The sequence below is a fragment of the Aureococcus anophagefferens genome (assembly GCF_000186865.1).
Source record: "Aureococcus anophagefferens unplaced genomic scaffold AURANscaffold_4, whole genome shotgun sequence".
NCBI lineage: Eukaryota > Pelagophyceae > Pelagomonadales > Pelagomonadaceae > Aureococcus > Aureococcus anophagefferens.
In genome coordinates this window covers 18972-38595 of record NW_008705564.1, presented here as the reverse complement: position 1 = coordinate 38595, position 19624 = coordinate 18972, and the positions used below count along the sequence as shown (strand labels likewise).

Genomic DNA, 19624 nt, shown 5'->3' with positions numbered 1-19624 from the left:
GAGCACCGTCAACGCCAGATCGCCGGAGACGGAGCCCACGAAGGCCGTCCCGTGCCCGCGCTCCAGCGCCGCGCGGAAGGCCAAGGTCGGCGCCGCCTCGGCAATCGCCTCGAGCAGAGGCTCTTGAGTCGCCGTGTGGGGTTGGGCCATCACTGCCGACGTCGGGACCGCTCTCCGGGACCGCTCTTGGTTTCTCTTCGAATCTTCAAGTTGCAGTGCAACAACCTCACAGCGACCAAAAAAAGGACATAAGTCGGCCGGTGGGCGCGCGCTCGACGGCGTGGGCGCCGGGGCTGCGGGCGGGCCGGCGGGGCGGGGGCGCAAAAAAGAGGAGGTCGTTCGGGTGGGGATATCGTTTTTCTTTTTTTCGTTTTCTGGGTGGGGTCCTTGGTCGGCGGCGCTCGGGGACCCCGGCGCGGCGACGGGCGGCTTCGTGCCCGCGCGACATGGCTGCCGGGGGAGCGGGTCGCCGGCGGCCTAGGCCGCGGCCTTGGCGTGCGCGGCGCGGTAGAGGAACGCGAGCGCGGCCGTCAGCGCGAGGCAGGCGGCGAAGACGAGCTTCTCGTGGGGCGCCGTGATCTTGTGGGAGATGTGGGAGACGCAGGTCTTGCCCGGGACGCAGTTGAGCCAGGGCAGGGGCTGGCCCGCGAGGCGCGAGTAGTGCGGCTCCTCGACGCGGAGGAAGTCCAAGATGTCGACCCAGGAGTGGCGCTTGTTGTCGAACTCGAGGAGGTTCTCCGGCGGCACGAGGGCGCGCACGTTGTTGTTGTGGCGCTCCATGGCGCCGTACCAGAGGTGGTCCGGCGACGTGTTGCCGTAGACCGCCAAATCCACGAGCGACCAGATGTCCATGAGCAGGGGCAGCTTCTCGAGGTCGTAGCCGCTGCCCGAGGCGTCGATCCAGCCGAGCTTGCGGAAGAGGGCGCCGAGGCCGAGGTGGCGCGTCGCGCGCGCGGCGAAGAGGCGGAAGACCTGGCGGCGCCAGTGGTAGAGGTGCGACGTCGCGATGTAGCTGCGGTAGGACTTGAGCCAGGGCTCGCGGGGCCGCGTGCCCAGGATGACCTTGGCGTCGGGGTACTCGCGGATGAGCTCCGGCAGGAGGTGCGCGAACCAGCAGTCCGCGACGGCGTCGACGCCCCGCGGCTCGATCAACTTCGTCACGTCGGGCCGCTCGACCTGGCCGCTGAGGTAGTAGTACCAGAAGTCGAGGTCGTGGGCCATGGTCTCGAGGGAGTGGTCCACGGTCAGGTTGAGCTCCATGAGCGCCGCCTGGATCGTCGACGTGCCCGTGCGGCTGAGGCCCGCGGCGAAGACGAGCGGCGTGCCGCCGCGGAAGACGGCCTCGTCCCGCGGGAACCGCAGGCGCACGCTCGCGTTCCAGGCGGACGCGTGCTCGCGCGGGCGCTCCCAGTCCTCGGGGCGCGTGGGCAGGGCGGCCGCGTCGTCCCGCGTCGGCGGGCGCGCGAGCGCGCAAAAGACGCCGAGGAGCCCCGCGAAGAAGGGCGCCCAGGGCGTGCGGCGGCGCCGGAGGCGCAGGGCGCTCCGGCGGGGGGCGGGGGGCGGCTTTTTGCGCCTCCGGCGGGGGGCGGGGGGCGGCGGCGCCCCGGCCTCGGGGCGGGGCGCCCGCCCCGCCGCGTCCGTTTTCTCGACGGCGCACGACAGCAGATGCATCTTGGAAAAAGCTTGGGGCTCCCCGGTGGAGCCGATCGAAACCCGGCGGGGTCTCACAGAGCTGCGACGCCGAGGCGTCCTCGAGAACCCATGCGCGAGCGTCCGTCGCCCCGTCCTCGGCCGTGTCCGCCGGATGCGTTCTTCAGATGGTACATCATGTTCTCTATCTCGCGTAAATTCATGGTCCCGTGCGGGATGATGATGGGGGGTCCGGAGCCCGGGTCGTTCATCGCGGGGTCGCGGTACTCGGGGGTGCGGGCGGGCGAAATTGTGGTCTGGGCGACAAGGATTGGCAGCCGATGTCCCGGGAGCTGGCGACGCCAGTGGCGTGGAGCGACGCGAGATGCATTAGAGATATATCGTCACGTGGCTCTTCAAGGTTTTATAAACCGAAACTTATTGCGCGGCGCACCTACTCGACACTACTGACCTTGCCTTGGATGAGTGCCGTCGGTATAGCGCTATCGATTTGGGCTGCCGCGCCGCTGCCGGTGTCGACCGGGGCGGCTCGAGGCTCCCCGATCATGGGGCAGGCGGCGTCGACGCTGGCGCCGGCCTTTGCCGACGTGTCGCTCCTCGACGTGCGCAAGGCGGTGACGGTCCACCAGAAGCGGCTCAACGGCGCGGCCCTCCTGACGGCGCGGCAGGCGCAGCAGCTCCTGCGCCCCCGGGGCTCGACGAGCGACAAGGCGGCCCTCGAGGCCGCCGTGCGCGACACCTTTTGCGGCGAGGTCCGGCAGGACGGCCGGGCCGTGGACCGCGTCGTCGGCGCGGCGGTGCTCGGCGCGCTCGTCTGCGCCGCGGGCGGCGCGGGGGACCTGCCGGGCGCCGGCGCCGCGTCGCCCGTCGCCGCGCGCGCCGCGGCGTTCTTCCACCTCCTGGCGAACGGGGCGCGCACGGTGGCGCCCGCGGCCGTCGCCGCGCTCCTCGACCGCGTGTCGACGGGCCTCGCGAGGCTGTCCGGCGCGCCGCGGTTGGCCGCGCCGGACGGCCACTTCGCCGCGGTCGTCGCCGGCTTCATCGGGAGCGACCCCGCCGACGGCGCGACCTTCGTGGCCAACGCGCGGCGGCTCCTCGACGGCGCGCCGCCGGAGCGCTTCGCGGAGCTCATGCTGCTCCGCGCGCCCGCGGCGCCCCTGGGCACGAGCCTCGGCGACCCGGTGCACATCACGCCGCGCACGGGGGGTTTGGAGGTGGCGCCGGAGGACCGCGCCTACGACACGGCCGCGGACTACGCCAAGGCGATGGCGTCCGCGCCCGCGCCGGCGCCGGGCCCCGAGGACGACGGCGCCTCCGAGGCGGCCGCCCGCGTCGACGCGGCCCGCGAGGCGGCGGCCGTCGAAGCGGCGGCCCTCGAGGCCGAGGCGGCCCGCGTCGAGGCCGAGGCGTCGCGCGTCGAGGCCGCGCGCGTCGAGGCCGCGGCGGCCGAGGCCGCGGCCGCGCGGCGCCGCGAGGCCGAGGTGTTGGCGGCCAAGGCCAAGGCCGAGGAGGAGGCGGCGAAGCTCGCCGCCGCGGAGCAGGAGAAGCGGGCGGCCGAGGCCAAGGCCGAGGCCGCCGCGGCCGCGAAGGCGGACGCGGAGTCCAAGGCCGCCGAGGCCGCCGAGGCCAAGGCCGCCGCGGAGGCCGAGGCCGAGGAGAAGCGCGTCGCTTTAGAAGCGCAGCAGCAGAAGCTCGCGGACCTCGAGGCCGCCGGCGACGAGGCCGCCGTCGAGGCCGCGCGCGCGGAGCTCGAGCGGGAGCGCGAGGCCGTCGCGGCCGCGGAGTCGCGCGCGCGCGAGGCCCAGGCCGCGGAGCGGGCCGAGGCCGCGCGCGTCGAGGAGGCCCGGGCCACCGCCGAGGCCGAGGCGGCCAAGGTCCTCGAGGCCGAGGCCGCGGCCGCGCGCGAGGCCGAGGCCGTCCGCGCCGCCGAGGCCGAGCTCGAGGCCGAGGAGGCGCGCCGCGCCGACGCCGACGCCGAGGCCGCGCGCGCGGCGGAGCAGCGCGACGCCGAGGCCGCCGCGGTTCAGAAGCAGGCCCTCGAGCGCGCCGAGGACGCGCGGCGCCGCGCGGCCGCCGCCGCGCCCGCGGCCGCGGCCGCCGCGCCGCCGGACCCGGAGAAGCTCCGCAAGGCCGAGCGCAAGGCCGCGAAGAAGCGCGCCCGCGCGGCGCGCGACGACGCCGCGGCGGCGCGCGCGGAGCTCGACGCGCTCGCGGACGACGGCTCGCCCGAGGCCGCCGCGCGGCGCGCGGAGCTCGACGCGCGCGTCGCCGCGGGCGAGCGCGCCGCGGGCGAGTTCGCCGCGCTCTACGCGCCGGCGCCCGCGCCGGCGGGCGCGCGGCCCCGGTCGCGGCCCGGGTCCGCGACGGGCGGCGGCTCGCGGCCCGGGTCCGCGACGGGCTCGCGGTCGCGGCCCGGGTCGCGGCCCGGGTCGGCGACGCGGCGCGACGAGGTCGGCGAGGGCCCCGCCGGGTCGCGGCCGAGCTCCGCGGGGTCGCGGCCGACGTCCGCCGGCGGCGGGCGCGTCATTGCGTTCGGCGGCGGCCGCGTCCGCGGCATCTCCATCGACGAGACCGACGAGGACGAGCGCGAGAAGTTCGCCGAGGAGGTGCAGCGCGAGGTCGAGAAGAAGGCCCACGAGCGCCATTTGGCGGAAGCGCGCGCGGCGCTCGACGCGTCCGACGAGAGCGGCGACGAGCTGCTGACGGAGGTCGAGGTCGAGGCGTCGGCCTTCGACGGGTCCGCCGTCGCGGCGAAGAAGGCGGAGATCGAGGCGAAGCGCGAGGCGAAGCGGCTCGCCGCGGAGGAGAGGAAGAAAGAGAAGGCCGCGGCGCTCGAGGAGCGGCGCCTCGCCGCGGACGCGCGCGCGAGGCGCGAGGCCGAGGAGATGGCGGCTCTCGAGGCCGCCGCCGCCGAGGAGGAGGAGGAGGAGGAAGATGACGAGGACGAGCCGGAGCCGGAGCTCGTCGCGGAGGACGGCGTCGACCTGGAGGCGAGGCGCGCGGAGCTCGCGGCCGCCAAGGAGGCGAAGCGGGAGGCGAAGCGCGCCGCTTTGGAGGAGAAGAAGCGGGCCAAGGCCGCGGCCCTCGAGGAGCGCAAGGCCGCGGCCGCGGCCCGGAAGCAGCGCGAGGCCGACGAGCTGGCGGCGCTCGAGGCCGCGGACGACGACGACGACGACGAGCCCGAGGCCGACGAGCCGGACGACGAGCCGGACGACGACGACGGCGGCGCGGACCTCGCCGCGAAGCGCGCGGAGATGGCGGCGAAGAAGGAGGAGAAGCAGCGGGCCAAGGCCGCGGCCGCGGAGGAGAAGCGCGGGGCCCGGGAGGCCAAGGCCGAGGCCGCGCGGCTCAAGAAGGAGGCCAAGGCCAAGGCGCTCGCGGACCTCGAGGCCGAGGACGACGACGAGGAAGAGCAGGAGGAGCCCGAGGAGGACGACGACGAGGAGGCCGACGGCGGCGACGACGACGTCGCCGCGCTCAAGGCCGAGAAGGCCGCGAAGAAGGAGGCGAAGCGCGCGGCCGCCGAGGCGAAGAAGCGGGCCAAGGCCGACAAGGCCGAGGCCCTGCGCCTCAAGAAGGAGGCCAAGGCCAAGGCGCTCGCGGACGCGCGCGCCGCGAGCGACGAGGAGGAGGAGGAAGATGAGCCCGAGGAGGAGGAAGAGGAGGAGGAGGCCGACGACTCCGCGGAGCTCGAGGCCCTCGCGGCCGACAAGCGGCGCAAGAAGGAGGCCAAGGCCGCGAAGAAGCGCGCCGCGGCCGAGAAGAAGGCGCGCGCCGCGGCGGCGAAGAAGGCGCTGGCGGCCCAGGCCGCCGCGGAGTCGTCCGAGGAGGAGGAGGAGGAGGAAGAGGAGGAGGAGGAGGTCGTCGTCGTCGCGAAGTCGCCGAAGAAGAAGAAGAAGGTCGTCAAGAAGGTCGTGAAGAAGCGCGTCGTCGAGGCGGAGGAGTCGTCCGAGGAGGAGGAGGTCGTCGTCGTCGAGGAGGAGGAGGTCGTGAAGAAGCCCAAGAAGCCGAAGAAGTTCTCGCCCGCGCCGAACTTCGCGAAGAAGGCGCCGCGGCCCCAGGAGAGCAGCGAGGAGGAGGACGACGAGGAGTACTTCGAGGAGGCCAAGGTCGCGGAGAAGCCCAAGAAGCCCAAGAAGTTCTGGGAGAAGCCGTCCGACGACGACGGCGAGGAGGAGGAGGACGATGAGGACAGACCGCGGCGGTCCAAGCCCAAGCCGAAGAAGTCGCCGCGCGCGGCCGTCGCCGCGGCCGACGACGACTACGTCGACGAGGACTACGGCGGCGAGTCGGGCGCGCTCGCGCGGCGCCGGCGGGACGAGGCCAAGCGCATGGCCGCGGACCGCGGCGAGGACTCGTTCCTCGACTCGCCGGAGCGGGGCCGCACGCTCAAGCGCGGCGACAAGGTGCCCCCGGGCGTCGACGAGATGGTCTCCGACAGCGAGCCCATGCTGCCCGACACGACGCTCGGCCGGCCCCGGTCCGTGCCGGGCGAGGCGCGGCCCGACCGCGCGCGCGCGCAGTCGCCCATGATCGACAGCGACCCGGAGCTGCCGAGCCGCCACGGCCTGCCGCGGCGCGTGCCCTACCCGGAGCAGGACATGCCCATCCTGTCCACGCGGTCCCCGTCGAAGTCGCCCGAGCGGCCCGGCCCCGCGTCGACGAAAAAGGCCGTCATGCAGCACGTCGAGGAGGCGCGCCACGCCCACGACCGCGCGGCGGAGACGGCCCACCGGACCATGCGCGAGACGGGCGGCGGCGCGTCCGCCGTCGGCGACTGCCGCCGCGACATCGAGGCGCACCTGACGGAGGCGCGCGACGCGGCGATGCGCGCGGCGGACGTCGCCAAGCAGGCGTCCAACTCCGCCGCGGTGCTGGCCAAGGAGGTGTCCTTCCTCGGCGACGCCGTCCAGGCGTCCCAGGAGCGCGCGCCCCAGATGATCGCGCTGGACCGCCTGATCCCGTCCATCGCGCCGCGCGCGCGGCCCGAGATGGCGACGCCCGAGTCCGCGCTCGGCTCCGAGCAGTTCGGCTCCCAGAAGACGTCCACGAAGCCCATCGACCGCTTCCCGCGCGAGCCGTCGCCGGACCGCGACTACGAGACCGCGCGGCGCGACGAGCCGGCGACGACGGGCGGCTACTTCGGCCGGCCCGGGAGCCGCGACGGCTACGACCGGCCGTCGAGCCCCTACGACGAGGCGCCGCCCATGGCGACGACGGGCGGCTACTTCGGCAACCGGCCCGAGAGCCGCGACGGCTCGCGGCCCGAGAGCCCGGCCTTCGAGGGCTACTCGGCGTCGCCGCCGCCCTCTCGCGACGGCCGCGACTACGACCACCGGGCCGTGGACCTCGAGCCCCAGCAGGAGCACGGCTACTTCGGGGGCGGCGGCGGCTTCGGCGGCGGCGGCTTCGGGCGGCCGCCGCCGCGGTCGGACACGATGGTCACGCAGGCCGGCGACGACGTCGACGACGACCTCGGCGACGACAAGGACTACGACCCCGAGGCCGACGACTACGAGATGGACGAAGATAGCGACGAGGAGCGCAAGCTCAAGGACGAGCACTACGGCGCGCGGCCCGAGAGCCCCCTGGTCGACGAGCCGTTGGACCGCTTCGCGATGGGGCGTTCGTCCTTCGCGGCCGGCGGCTTCTCCTCCGGCTTCGCGGCGCGGCCCTGGGAAAACCAGCCGCCGCGCGACGCCGACTCGCCGCCCGTGCTCCGGGACACGGCGAGCCCGCCGCCGGGCGGCCGGCCCTACTCGCCCGCGTCGTCGCCGGAGCCGCCGCTCACGGCGAAGGCCTTGGCGCTGGACGACCTGCCGCGGCCCGGGGGCAAGAGCGCCATGTACCGCGACGCCTACGAGTCGGGCACGGAGGACCCGCGCACGGACTGCGAGCACACGGAGGTGCCGAGCGACGACGACGACGGCGCGTCGTCGCGCGGCGCGAGCCGCGGCGCGCCGCCGCGCGGCGCGCCGCCGCGCCTGTCCATCGACGAGCGGCGCCGCCGGTCCAAGTCCGGCGAGGACGACTACGCGTCGGCCCTGGGCCAGTGGAGCAGCGGCAACGACCAGCACGGCTACGAGGAGGGCTCGCCGGGCGGGTCGAGCTACTCGTACGAGCGGCCGGGCCGCTTCGGCGCCTACGGCGAGGAGAAGCGGCCCGAGAGCCGCGACGAGCCCCGGAACCACTACTTTGGCCGCGGCGGCTTCGACGAGCCGCGGCCGCCGACGCCGACGCCGCCCGCGGGCGGCGAGCGGTCGCCCGTGCACCCCGGCCGCGGCGGCGCGGTCACGGCCGACGGCGGCCACCTCACGGGCTTCGACCGCGCGGCCAGCGGCACGCCGCCGACGAAGCTGAACGTGCGCGCCTGGACGACGTCCGACGCCGTGGTGCTCCAGGACGTGCCGTCGGTGCTCGTCGTCGGCTTCAGCGACGGCGTCGATTTCACGCTCCAGACGAACGTGACCGCGGCGGCCGTCGCGCTGGAGATCATGTCGTCGCCGGACTACCTCGGCGCCCAGGTCGTCTTCTGGGACGGCGCGCCGTTGGCCCACGACTCCTTCACGAGCGTGCTGCCGGCGCTCGCCGCGCGGGGCTGCCGCCTCGCGGCGTGGCGCGACGCGACGGACGACTCGCAGAAGGCGCGGCTCTGCGACTCCTGGGCGGGCGTCGACGCCGCCGAGGCCGTCGTCGCGCTCTTCGACGACCAGTCGCCGCGCGCCGCGGGCGCCGTCGGCGGCTTCGACGCGCCCGACGACGTCGCGCCCGCCGCGCGCAACAACCTGCGGCTCCTGTCCTTCACGAACGTGAAATCCGTGGTCTGCTTCGGCGGCGGCAAGGACGTGCTCGACATGGTCGCCCACGCGCCCAAGGACGTGTCCTTCCACGTCGTGCCCGCGGTCCGCTGCGCGGACAACGGCGCGGACGGCCAGTTCGGCACCGACGACGACCTCTTCGAGGACGCCCACATCCTCGCCTACGACGGCGCGAACGCGGACCGCGTCCACGTCTACCAGCTCTACGGGTAGAGATGAGAGGCGTGTTAAGTGGATCTGCTTTGAGTCATCGCGCGTTCATGCGCGCGAGGGCCTCTCTCCCCTGATCCCGGCCTTTGTAGCCGGAAGCGCTAGGGCGAACCGCGGCCGCACGGGAGTACCAGTGTCTGGCTTTGTCGAGATCGGCATCCCTGAATAGTAAAGCAACTCCTGGGATATCAGCGGGCATCTCATAGACCCTGCCCAACATAACCATGGCAGTCGCGAATCCTTGCTCCGCCGAAAGCTGGAAGAAGTGAATAGCTTCCTCCGCCGCCGCCGCGGTTCCCTCATTAATCAGGTGCACCGCGAGATTGCTCTGCGCCACCGCGTCGTTTCGGGTCGCTGCCATACGATACAGCTGCATCGCCTTCCTATTGTCAACCTTGACACCCGCGCCTTTTTCGTAAGCATACCCAAGCGCATTCATCGCGCGCACGTTTCCAAGCTCCACGGCGCGACGGTAGAGCTTCACGGACTTCTTCCAATTTTTCGGCAAGCCAATATAACCGTCACGATACCAATCCCCTAAGGTAACGATTGCTTCGGGCACCTCGTTATTCACGTGGCGACGAGTATGTGCCAGTTGCTCCGCATCTGTTTTAGGCACGGGCAGTCGACAGAGAGGACAATCCTTGCCCGCAATCTTTTTCGCGCACGACTCGCAGACTTGCCGACAGCAACAAGAGACAAGCAGAGGTAGACAATTCACGTCCCATTCGTCGAGGCAGATCGGGCACCGTCCCCCGAAGCGCTCCGACGTCGGCTTCGGCTCCGGGTTCGCCTCGCGCCGCGCGCGGGCCGCCTCGTGTTCGGCCGCGATGCGCGCGCGGACCTCGTCGGCGTGCGACCGCGGCGCGGGGCCGTAGACGACCTCCTCCGGCGGGGGCGGCGGCGCCTCGGCCCGCGCCGCCTCCGCGGCTCGCTCGTTTCGGATCTTCTTGCACGCCTTCCGGTGGCCGCGATCGCGCCAATCGATGCGTTGACAGTCCGTCGAACAGTACTGCGTAGTCCCACAAGGACAATTCAACAACGTCTTCGGTCGTGCCCCGCAAATTGTGCACGTGAGGCGGAGCTTCAGCGCTTTCGCCCGGGCTTTTCGCTCCTCGTATTCTAGTTTCTTTGCGGCGAGAGCGGGGTCCATCGCGGGGGGCTTGGTCATCTTGTATGCGAGCTGTTGAGCGGTGGGGTGCTTTTGGCGGAAGATTGGGCGGCGGGCGGGGCGCGTCGTCGGCGTCGGGCTTGGCGTCGTCCAGGAGCGGCTTGCCACTTCGACCCGATGAATCGCCAGAATCGCCATTACAGATGATACCCCCTACGACATCCTAGGCGACGGGCCGGACGAGGTGCAAGGTCAGCGGCCGCTTCGAGGCCTTGATGAGCGCGAGGGCCTTCTCGAAGTCCGGCGCGTCCGCGCCCGAGCAGCACAGATCGTAGTCGCGGCGGAGCTGCTTGTCCGAGAGGACCGCGTAGGCGCGCGTGACCTCGACGAAGAGGGCCTTGTGGCCGCCGGCCTTGTCCGGGTGCGTCTTGAGCGACGTGCGCTTGTAGGCCCGGCGGATGGCCGCGCGGTCCGCGTCGGGCCCGACGCCGAGGACACCGTAGTAGTCCGCGTCGTTCGTCCGCCGGCCGTTGAGCACGCTGACACCGTTGACGCCGACGAGGCGGCTGCCGACCGCGACGCCGGCGTTCGCGCTGAGGCCGCCGGGCCGCGCGGCGACGACGACGATGACGTTCTTGCCGTAGACCGTGTGCTGCTCGAGCCGGAGGCTCAGCGGGCCCTCGGCGGCGATCGTCGCGTCGTACGTCACATCCTCCCGCGGCGTCGGCGGCTTGGCCTCGGGCGTCGCCGGCTTGGACTCGGGCGTCGACGGCTCCGCCGCGGGCGGCGCGTTTTCCTTGCGTTCGGCGGCGGGCTCCTCGACGGGCGCGGGCGCCTCGACGGGCGCGGGCGCCTGGACCGCGGGCTCCTCGACGGGCACCGGCTCCTCGGCCGCGGCGGGCTCCGCGACGGGCTCCTCGGGCGGCGGCAGGACGCCGTCGCAGCAGTCGAACGACTCGCGCGACTCCGAGCGGTCGAACGCCGGTTCGCGCGGCGCCGGCGGCGCGCGGACGGGCTCCGGAGGCGGCGCTTCGGCGGGCTCCGGAGGCGGCGCCTCGGCGGGCTCCGGGCGGGCGAGCTCCGGCGACGGCTCGCGGGGCCGCGCCTCCGCGTCGCCGCCGCGGCCGCCGACGCGCGGCGACTGGGGGCTCGTCGCCTCGTCGGAGAAGGTGAAGGAGAGGACCGGCTTCTCGACGAGCGCCGCCTTGGGCGGCGCGGCCTCCGCCGCGTCGCCGCCGCGGGCCCAGAGGCCCTTGAAGAAGGCGACCGCGCGCGACTCCTCGGCCGGCGGCTTCTCCGGGAGGTCGAGGGCCCCGTCGCTCCGCGCCGCGCTCAGGGCCTCCTCGAGGGCCGCGCGGCTCCGGTCCGGCGACGGCGGGCGCGCGTCGACGGCGGCGGAGAGCGCGCGCGACGCCTTCTCCGCGTGCGCGAGCCGCGCCTCGGCGACGCGGCGCACGGTGTCGGCCTCGGCGCCCTCGAGCGCGCCGTCGAAGGCGACGACGGCGGCGCGGAGGTGGTCCGTCGCGCGGTCTAGGGCGTGGAGGCTCCGCATGAACGACGACGCCGTCGCCGCGACCTCCTCGGCCAGGGCGGCGCCGGCGTCCCTGCGCTTCGCGGCCATGGCGTCGACGCGCCGGAAGAGCGCGAAGCAGGCCTCGTGCTCCTTGGCGAGCGCGGCCCGCTTGTCGACGAGCGCCGCGACCTCGGCGGCCTCGGCCTCGAGGCGCGCGAGCGGCGCGTCCGCGCCCGCGACGAGGCGGCCGAGCGACCCGTGGGCGTCCGCGCACATGAGCGCCATCTCCGTGGCGTCGGGGCCCCGGGGCCAGCCCGCGGCGTCCTCCATGGCCCCGCAGGCCACGGCCGTCAGCGACTCCTGGAGCGCGTCCGCCGCCGACGCGACGGCGCGGAGCCGCGTTCGTAGGGTCTCGAGGTTGCGCCGCCCGCGGCCGAAGAGCTCGACGAGCTCGGCGCAGTCGACGTCGTCGGACGCGTCGTCCGAGTCCGTCGGATCCATCGTCGTGTTTTTTCACGCGGCGACGCGAGTTTGACGTGGATTCCGGGGCGAGGCGCCGACGATGAAGCTCGACGAGCCCGCGGCGGTCCCGGAGGCGCGACGGCGCGAGGATTTGCCTCGACGCGTCTCTAAACGTAGGGGGCCCGGGAGGAACCGCGGGAGTCGGAGGATTTGCCGGCGGCGGCTCCACAAAATTTTTGCAAAACCCGTCGGCGAGCGGTCGATGGTGAAGTCAGTGCGCCGATTACGTCGCGCGCGCTCCATCGGGAGCCGCCGTTCGGATGGTGAACGCAGCCCACTAGCAGGATGAGCAAGGTCGCGCCGTCGTCGTCCGCGGAAGGGCCGGAGCAGATCACCTTCGCGGAGGACGGCAGCAGCAAAAAGAAGAGCGGCGTGCGGCGGCCGGTCTTCGCGGAGCTGCTCTCCTGCGAGGCCGAGGCGACACCGAAGCCGGGCCGCGTGCACCTGCTCGTGAACCCCTTCTCGGGCCGCAAGCGCGGCAAGAAGGTCGGCGCCGCCGCGCGGAAGCTGCTGGAGGCCGCCGGCGTCGAGGTCGAGCTGCATCCGTCCGAGCGCGCGGGACACCTCGTCGAGCTTTCGAAAGCTCTGGAGCTGCGACCGACGGACGCCTTGGCCGTCGTCGGCGGCGACGGCACGCTGAGCGAGGTGATCACGGGCCGCATGCGCGCGGGCGGCGACCTGCCGCGCGTCGGCGTCATCCCCGCGGGGACCGGCAACGCGCAAGCCACGGAGCTGGGCATCTTGAACGTCGAAGAGGCCGTCAGGCGCATCGTCGCGGGCCGCGTGATTCGCATCGACCTCGCCGAGGTCGACCTGCGGAGCGGCACGGCGAAGCGGCCCGGCGATGCGCTCCGGTGGTACTCGCACAACCTCGTGACCTGGGGTCTGGGCGTCGACTCGGTGGTCTTGGCGGAGCGCATGCGCTGGTTGGGTCCGGCGCGCTACGACGTCGGCATCGTGATTAAAATTTTGGCCAACGTGAGAAGACGCGCGACGCTGACCGTCGACGGCCACGCCATGGAGGACGACTACACGCTGTTCTTGATCCAGAACACGCAAACCGGCGGCGCGGGCCTGCGCCTCGCGCCGGGCGCGTCCCTCGACGACGGCGTCATGGATTTGGGGATCTTGCGGCGCATGAAGACGGGCGCGCTCATCAACGCCTTCGGCATGCTCAAGCAGGAGGGGCGCCACGTCTTCCACCCGAGCGTCGGGTCGCACCGGTTCAAGGAGCTCGCCATCGACACGCCCGCGCCCACGGCCATCAACATCGACGGCGAGCTCGCGGGCGTCACGCCCCTGAAGATGCGCGTCCTCGAGCGCGTCCTCCCGCTCTTCGCGGCGTAACGGCGCGAGGTTGAATGTACGGAGGGGCTCGCGGCGCCGGCGCGTGGTCGATGTTAGATTTACTCGGGCCGCCGGCGACTCCGGCACCGCCGTCACCCGGCGACGTGGCGGCCGACGAAGCCGAGGGTCACGTAGGTCACCGTCACGGGGATGGACAGGACCCAGAAGCCCGCGGGGCCGAGGGCCTTCTCGAGCTCGTCGGAGATGGGGTAGAGCCAGAGGCCCGTGAGCTTCTTGTTGAGGAGCGTGCCGAGGAGGTAGAAGGCCGCGAAGCCGCCGACGAGGACGACGACGTCGCCGCCCGTCGACTCGCCGGCGTGGCCGCCGTAGCGCGCGTCGAGCAGTGCGAGCGGCAGCGCGAGGCCGTGCTCGACGTGGCACGCGACGGGGATCCAGACGAAGCCGCGCGCGACCCAGAGCCGGTCCTCGGCTCGCTTCGCGGCGACGAAGTGGTCGAGGCCGTAGTAGAGCAGCGTCAGCCCGACGCCGAGCGCGAAGGCCAGCGGGTAGGCGCGCCTCGCGAGGGCGTGCGCCGGCGCGGCGAAGCGCAGCGCGTGGTAGCAGACGAGGATGGCGTTGGATTGATTCGTGAGGAAGGTCCAGCGGCCGAAGACGCGCGTCTTCTGCGGCGACCGCAGCCAGCAGGGCGGCATGAAGAGGTGGCCGGCGAAGCCGACGGCGTTGCCGACGGCGCAGATGAGGCTGATCAGGGCGGGGCTCATCGTCGCGACGCGCTGCGCTTGTATAGGGGCCTCGGCACTGGTTTGGGCAGAGGCAAATGGCGAGCGGGTCGACAGAGCACATCACCTTGCACCTCTGAGAACGCTCGGAAGTAAGATGGTCGGCGCTTCGGGCTGCTCCCTCGCTGCGGCGCTGCTCATCGCCGGCGCCCGCGCGACGCCGACGCCGCCCCCGGGCCCGAACTGCGTGGGCAACAACGTGCCCATCGCCAACACGTCGGGCCTTTTGCCCGACTGCCCCGCGCTCCTCGAGCCCCACAACGCGAGCTGCGCCAATGTGCACAAGTACACGGACGACCCCCAGTTCCACCCGATGGACGCCTGCTTCGGCGAGAACGACCCGAACGGCCCCTTCTGGTTCAACGGCGTCTACCACCTCATGTACCAGGATCATGTCACCGGCGGCGTCGTCGGCGGCCACCTCGCGTCCGACGACTTGATCACGTGGCGCCAGCTCGAGCCCGCGCTCTGGAACGACGAGTGGTACGACAAGGGCAGCGTCTACACGTTCTCCGCGACGCTCGTCGACGGCGTGCCGACCATCGTCTACCCGGGCATCGCCTGGCCGAACTCGACGCTCGGCGACTGCGGCCAGGAGTGCTTCGCGCACGCCGTCGCCGTGCCGGCGAACCTGAGCGACCCGGACCTGAAGGACTGGGTCAAGCCCGACTACAACCCCATCGTCGTCAACACGCAGCGCGACCCGTCGACGGCCTGGCAGACGTCGTCGGGCGAGTGGCGCTACACGTACTACGACGGCGACATCTTCGCGTCCGACGACTTCAAGGTCTGGAAGAACGTGGGCAAGCTGTTCGGGAAGGCCGAGTGCCCCGACTTCTTCCCGCTCCCCGCGGACTGCGCGGGCTGCGCCGCAAATGCTTCAGTTCAAGAAGTGTTCAAGGTTGAAGTCAACATCGGCGCTCTCCGAGGGCAGCCCGGACGACGATGTCGATCTCCTCATCGTCGTCGGATAATGAAGAGGAAGCGGCGCAGCCGGATGCGCCGGCCCACGCGCTGACCTACTTCTCGCACCGCGCCGCCCTGCGCTGCGACCTGACGCAGCTCCTCTTCGCTTTGTCGGACACGCCGCTCAAGATCGAGCGCGTGCTCTACCCCGAATTCCTGCAGCAAAAGGCCACGTACCCGGGCGGCCAGCTGCCGGTCCTGCGGCACGGGGGCCGGGCCGTGGGCCAGAGCAAGGCCATCGCGCGCTACGCGGCGACGCTCGGCGACCTCTACCCGTCGGACGCGTGGGACGCGGCCGAGGCCGACGCCCGCGTCCCGCGGCCGCGACGATGTTCGAGAGATTTGGGGTGGAGAAATCGTCACCGTCATGCGTGGTAGGCCGACGCGATCGTCGACCGGCTGGAGGATCTGGGCACGATCGCCTGGTATTTGTGCAAGACCGACGACGCGCGGGCGGCGGCGCTGGCGACGACGCTCGAAAGATTTGAAGTAATCGCGCCCGAGATCCAGGCGCGGCTCCGGGACAACTTCATGCGCGAGGCGTCGCCGTGGCTCGTCGGCGGCGACATGTCCCTGGCCGACGTCGCCTGGTACGCGGCGCTCCACGAGATCGCGACGATCCAGGCCCTCGGCGCGCCGCCCGCGCCGCCCGCGCCGGACGATGCCGTGCTGGCGGACCTCGACGCGCTCCTGCCCGTCGTCCGGAGCGCGCCGGACTGGCGCGCGCGCATGGAAGGCGTCCCCGGCGGCCGCCGCGCCTTCATCCGCGCGGCCGAGCCGCCGCCGCCGCCGCCGCCGGCCGCGGAGGCCGACGGGCCGACGGTCGTCCGCGTCGCGGCGATGGCGTCCGCCGCGGACGTCGCGCGCGCGCGCCTCGACCGCGCGTCGACGCTCGCGGCCGAGGGCGTCGCGCCCTACGCGGCCGTCGCGGCGGCGCTGCGCGCGCGGCGGGAGCGCGACGCGTCCTTCGTCGCGGGCCTGCTCCGCGGCAGGAAGCAGCTCCTCGACCTCTACGACCGCGTCGACGCCCTGCCGGCCGCGCGCCGCGTCGTCAAGACCTGGGGCGAGCCGGGCGCCTACCGGACCCACTTTTAACTCAGCGGGGTCGCCTGTGTCGAAGAAATTTCCCCTGCAACTTGAAGGCGTCTTCAAGGTGTTTGCCGGGCCGTACGTGTTCGAGCATCTTGTTCGAGCCGTGCACTCCTCCAGCATTGATGAGTGCTGAGCATTCCCACATGCGCGTCCTGCTCGCCGCCCTGATCGGCAGCGCGCGCGGGCTGCCCACCGCTGCGCCGACCGAGTCCTTGGGCGGCTGCCCCTTCCTGACCTCGAATAATGATTACTTTGGGGCGTCGCGCTGCGACGAGGCGAGCTACGACGAGGAGTGGGACGAGGCGAGCGAGTACGAACACGAGTGCTACATGCACGAGTGGATCGCGTCGTCGTGCGCGGAGCTCCGCTGCGACCCCGAGTCGGAGCGCCTCTGGCTCACGAAGAGGCACGTGCACGACATGCACCGGGAGAATTCGAACAACTGGTGGTCGTGGCGGACGGACGCGTGCATGGTCCTGTCGCCGGACGGGCGCTTCTACCGGGCGACGACGGGCTACGAGGCGACGCGCGAGGAGGGCTGGATGGACAAGGGCTCGTACCGGGACAGCACGGACGTCGACGCGAGCGGGCTCGCGGGCCTGAACGCGACGGACGCGTCGGTCCTGGCGTGGGGGCGGCGCGCGTACGCGGCGTGCGTCGAGCAGTGCGGCGGCTGCGACGCGACGGGTGCGGCCGTCGACCGCGTGCCCGCGGGCCTCGACGCGTTCTTCGCGGCGCCGTACCCGGCCGTCGACCGCCCCGCGCTCGACGACGCCGGCTGCTTCTCGGCGAGGGCGCTCCGCGGCGAGGACTGGCCCTTCGTCTCGACGGGCCACTGGGTCGTCATCTGCGTCATGGCCCTGGTCCTCGCGACGCCCTGGGTCCTGGGCGTCTGCGCGTCGCGGCGATGCTGCCCGTGGTACGGCTCGCTCCAGCGCGTCCGCAACGAGTTCGCCGACGCGTGCCCCTGCCTCGCTCGGTGTCTGCGCCTGCTCTGCGTGTCCGGCTGCGCGTCGTGCGCCCGGTGCTGCGGCGCGTGCCGCCGCCGCGTCCGCGGCTGCGTCCGCGCGCCGCCCCGGAAGGCGAGCGCGGACGTCGCGCCGGAGGAGGACGACGCGGCGGCGGCGGCCGGCGAAGCTCCGGCGGACGACGTCGTCCTGCTCGAGCCCCAGGCCGAGGACGCGCCCGGGCCGCGCGGCGCGGGATTCCGCGCGCGCGGCGCGTCCGTCGCGGGCCAGGCGCGGCTCGTGCTCTGGAAGATCTGGAAGACCAAGTCCCGGTCGCCGTCGACGGTCCTGTCGCAGCTCGTCTTCCCCGCGGCCTGGTTCGTCGTCGTCTGGCTCCTCTACGTGATCATGGCCAAGACGTTCCTCCCGAACCACCAGTGGAACAAGAAGCACTGGAACTACGCGGCCAAGGGCGGCGACATGCGCGACTACGAGGAGGGCGACATCCTGAGCCACGGGCTCCTCGAGGTCTACCTCTGCCAGTTCGCCTTCGTGCCGCTCATGCAGGCCGTCGTCGTCGCCGTCGTCGTCGAGCACCGGGCCAAGCTCGTCGAGTCGATGAAGATGGCCGGGCTCCGGCCGCTGGCCTACTGGGCCGCGACCTTTGCGGCCGAGGCGCTCGCCGTCGGCTTCGCCTGCGCGTTCCTCGTCGCCTGCGTCGCCTGCGGGGGCCTCTTCCGGCGCGCGGGCCACGCCGCGGACCCCTTCGGCACGCTCCTGGCGCTGCACTGGACCTACGTCGTCGCGCTCGCCGCCCAGTGCTTCGCGGTCACGACGCTCGTGACGTCGCCGACGGCCGCGGCCGTCTACGCGCTCGCCGCGCAGCTCGCGGCGACGGGCGCGTACCAGTCGCTCGTCGTCGAGACGACGGACGCGGGCAAGCGCGTCGTCCTCAGCCTCTTCGAGGCGTCGGAGTCCCGCCAGCTCGTCGCGGCGCTCCTGCCCCAGTTCGCCTACGCGCTCGTCGTCGGCGGCTTCCGGAGCCACCGGACCCTCATGTGCGACCTCGGCGCGGGCCTCGGCGCCGAGACGTTCCAGTCGCCGGCCTTCGAGTGCGACGACGACAAGGCCGAGGCGCGCGCGGGGGTCCAGCTCGCCGCCTGGGCCCAGGCGCGCGGCGCCGAGGCCTGGTCCTGCTGGCTGAGCTACGACTACTCCTACGGCGGCGGCGCGTACGAGGCCTCCTCCTCCTCCTCCTACTCCTACGCCTACGGCGCCGACGCCTCCTCCTCCTACTCCTACGCCTACGCCGCCGACGCCTACGCCTACGAGCCCCTGGACCGCTGCGAGCGGACGCGGGCGCCGTCGGAGTACCCGCCGTTCTACGCGCGCGACGCGCCGTTCTACGGCGACGGCCCGCGGCCCGCGCCGCGGTGGACCGCGGCGATCTACGGCGTGCTCGTCGCGGACGTCTTCCTCTACCTGGGGCTCGCGTGGTACCTGAGCCAGGTCGTGCCGTGGGCCGCGCACGGGACGCCGCGGCGGTGGTACTTCCCGCTGCTCCCGTCGACGTACGGGTGCCGCCGCGAGGCGAAGAAGGACGTCGAGCTCGAGCGCCTGGATGGGCACGACGATGCGGAGGACGAGGCCCGGCCGGAGGCCTACGAGCCGCGGCGCGGCGCGACGGTCGTCGAGGTCAAGCGGCTCCGGCGGACCTTCGGCGCGTTCGCCGCCGTCGACGGCGTGAGCTACTCGGTGCTGTCGGACTTTGCGCGCGCGAGCAAGGGGCTCGGCGTCGTCAACCAGCACAACACGCTCTGGGAGGACCTCACGTGCCTCGACCACCTCGCGCTCTTCGGCGCCATCCGGTGCGCGGACCCGGCGACCGTCGCGGAGCTCGCGGCGGCGACGCTCCGGCGCGTCGAGCTCGGCGCGCACGCGGCGAAGCTCGCGGGGCGGCTCTCCGGCGGCATGAAGCGCAAGCTCTGCTGCGCCGTGGCGCTCGTCGGCGACCCGAGCGTCGTCCTCCTCGACGAGCCGTCCGCGGGGCTGGACCCCGTCAGCCAGCGCAACCTCTGGAACCTCATCAAGGCGACGATGCGGGGGCGGAGCGTCGTGCTCACGACCCACTCCATGTTCGAGGCCGAGGTCCTCTGCGACCGCATCGCCATCCAGGTCCGCGGCCAGCTGGCGTGCCTCGGGACGCCCGACCACCTCAAGCGGAAGTTCGGGTCCGGCTACGAGCTCGTCGTCGCGCTCGACGCCGCGCTCGAGGCCGACTTCGCGGCGGGCGTCGCGCGGGTCGTCGCGTTCGTCGTCGGCGCCTTCGAGGGGGCGCGCCTGGCGTCCACGGACGCGTCGATCCTGACCTTCGAACTCGCCGCGGCCGACGCGAGCCTCGCCAGGGTCTTTCGAGCCTTCACGGACGAGGCCAAGCGCGACCTGGGCGTCGCCGCGTTCTCCCTGCAGCAGGCGTCCATGGAGAAGGTCTTCATCCGCATCGTGGGCGCGGGGGGCGAGTACGACGCCGAAACGACGGAGACGGCCAAGCTCGGCCGCGACGTCGCCGGGAGGCTGCAGCGGGACGCCGAGGACGACGAGATCCAACGGGAGCTCGCCGAGGTGGCCTTCGTCGAGTCCACGTGCTGCTGCATGTCGCAGTTACTTCGAGGTCGCGCGCTGGAGCGAGCCCTACGACTCCATCCCCG

At 72.9% G+C, this 19624-nt stretch overlaps 8 protein-coding genes across 8 annotated transcripts; 4 read left to right on the top strand and 4 right to left on the bottom strand.

The window, feature by feature from the left end:
- Window positions 1-477: 477 nt before the first annotated feature.
- AURANDRAFT_61955 (hypothetical protein) lies at window positions 478-1901 on the bottom strand (the record flags this gene model as incomplete). Its single annotated transcript, XM_009035942.1, has 2 exons — window positions 478-1540; window positions 1825-1901. 2 exons carry the CDS (start codon window positions 1899-1901, stop codon window positions 478-480), a joined length of 1140 nt encoding a protein of 379 aa, XP_009034190.1.
- Window positions 1902-2195: 294 nt separating this feature from the next.
- On the top strand, window positions 2196-8681 carry AURANDRAFT_61954 (hypothetical protein; the record flags this gene model as incomplete). Its single annotated transcript, XM_009036474.1, has 1 exon — window positions 2196-8681. The coding sequence occupies one exon, from the start codon at window positions 2196-2198 to the stop codon at window positions 8679-8681; it is 6486 nt and encodes a 2161-aa protein (XP_009034722.1).
- Window positions 8682-8715: 34 nt separating this feature from the next.
- AURANDRAFT_21886 (hypothetical protein) lies at window positions 8716-9219 on the bottom strand (the record flags this gene model as incomplete). Its single annotated transcript, XM_009035941.1, has 1 exon — window positions 8716-9219. A coding segment is annotated over one exon (504 nt), but the record flags the coding sequence as incomplete, so codon positions are not given.
- An 898-nt stretch (window positions 9220-10117) lies between these two features.
- Window positions 10118-10294, bottom strand: AURANDRAFT_17331 (hypothetical protein; the record flags this gene model as incomplete). The annotated part of the gene is made up of 1 exon (XM_009035940.1): window positions 10118-10294. A coding segment is annotated over one exon (177 nt), but the record flags the coding sequence as incomplete, so codon positions are not given.
- A 1815-nt stretch (window positions 10295-12109) lies between these two features.
- On the top strand, window positions 12110-13171 carry AURANDRAFT_22328 (hypothetical protein; the record flags this gene model as incomplete). The annotated part of the gene is made up of 1 exon (XM_009036475.1): window positions 12110-13171. The coding sequence occupies one exon, from the start codon at window positions 12110-12112 to the stop codon at window positions 13169-13171; it is 1062 nt and encodes a 353-aa protein (XP_009034723.1).
- A 92-nt stretch (window positions 13172-13263) lies between these two features.
- Window positions 13264-13893, bottom strand: AURANDRAFT_61952 (expressed protein; the record flags this gene model as incomplete). The annotated part of the gene is made up of 1 exon (XM_009035939.1): window positions 13264-13893. One exon carries the CDS (start codon window positions 13891-13893, stop codon window positions 13264-13266), a length of 630 nt encoding a protein of 209 aa, XP_009034187.1.
- A 388-nt stretch (window positions 13894-14281) lies between these two features.
- AURANDRAFT_6143 (hypothetical protein) lies at window positions 14282-14653 on the top strand (the record flags this gene model as incomplete). Its single annotated transcript, XM_009035908.1, has 1 exon — window positions 14282-14653. A coding segment is annotated over one exon (372 nt), but the record flags the coding sequence as incomplete, so codon positions are not given.
- A 4012-nt stretch (window positions 14654-18665) lies between these two features.
- On the top strand, window positions 18666-19178 carry AURANDRAFT_13257 (hypothetical protein; the record flags this gene model as incomplete). The annotated part of the gene is made up of 1 exon (XM_009036476.1): window positions 18666-19178. A coding segment is annotated over one exon (513 nt), but the record flags the coding sequence as incomplete, so codon positions are not given.
- Window positions 19179-19624: the final 446 nt, after the last annotated feature.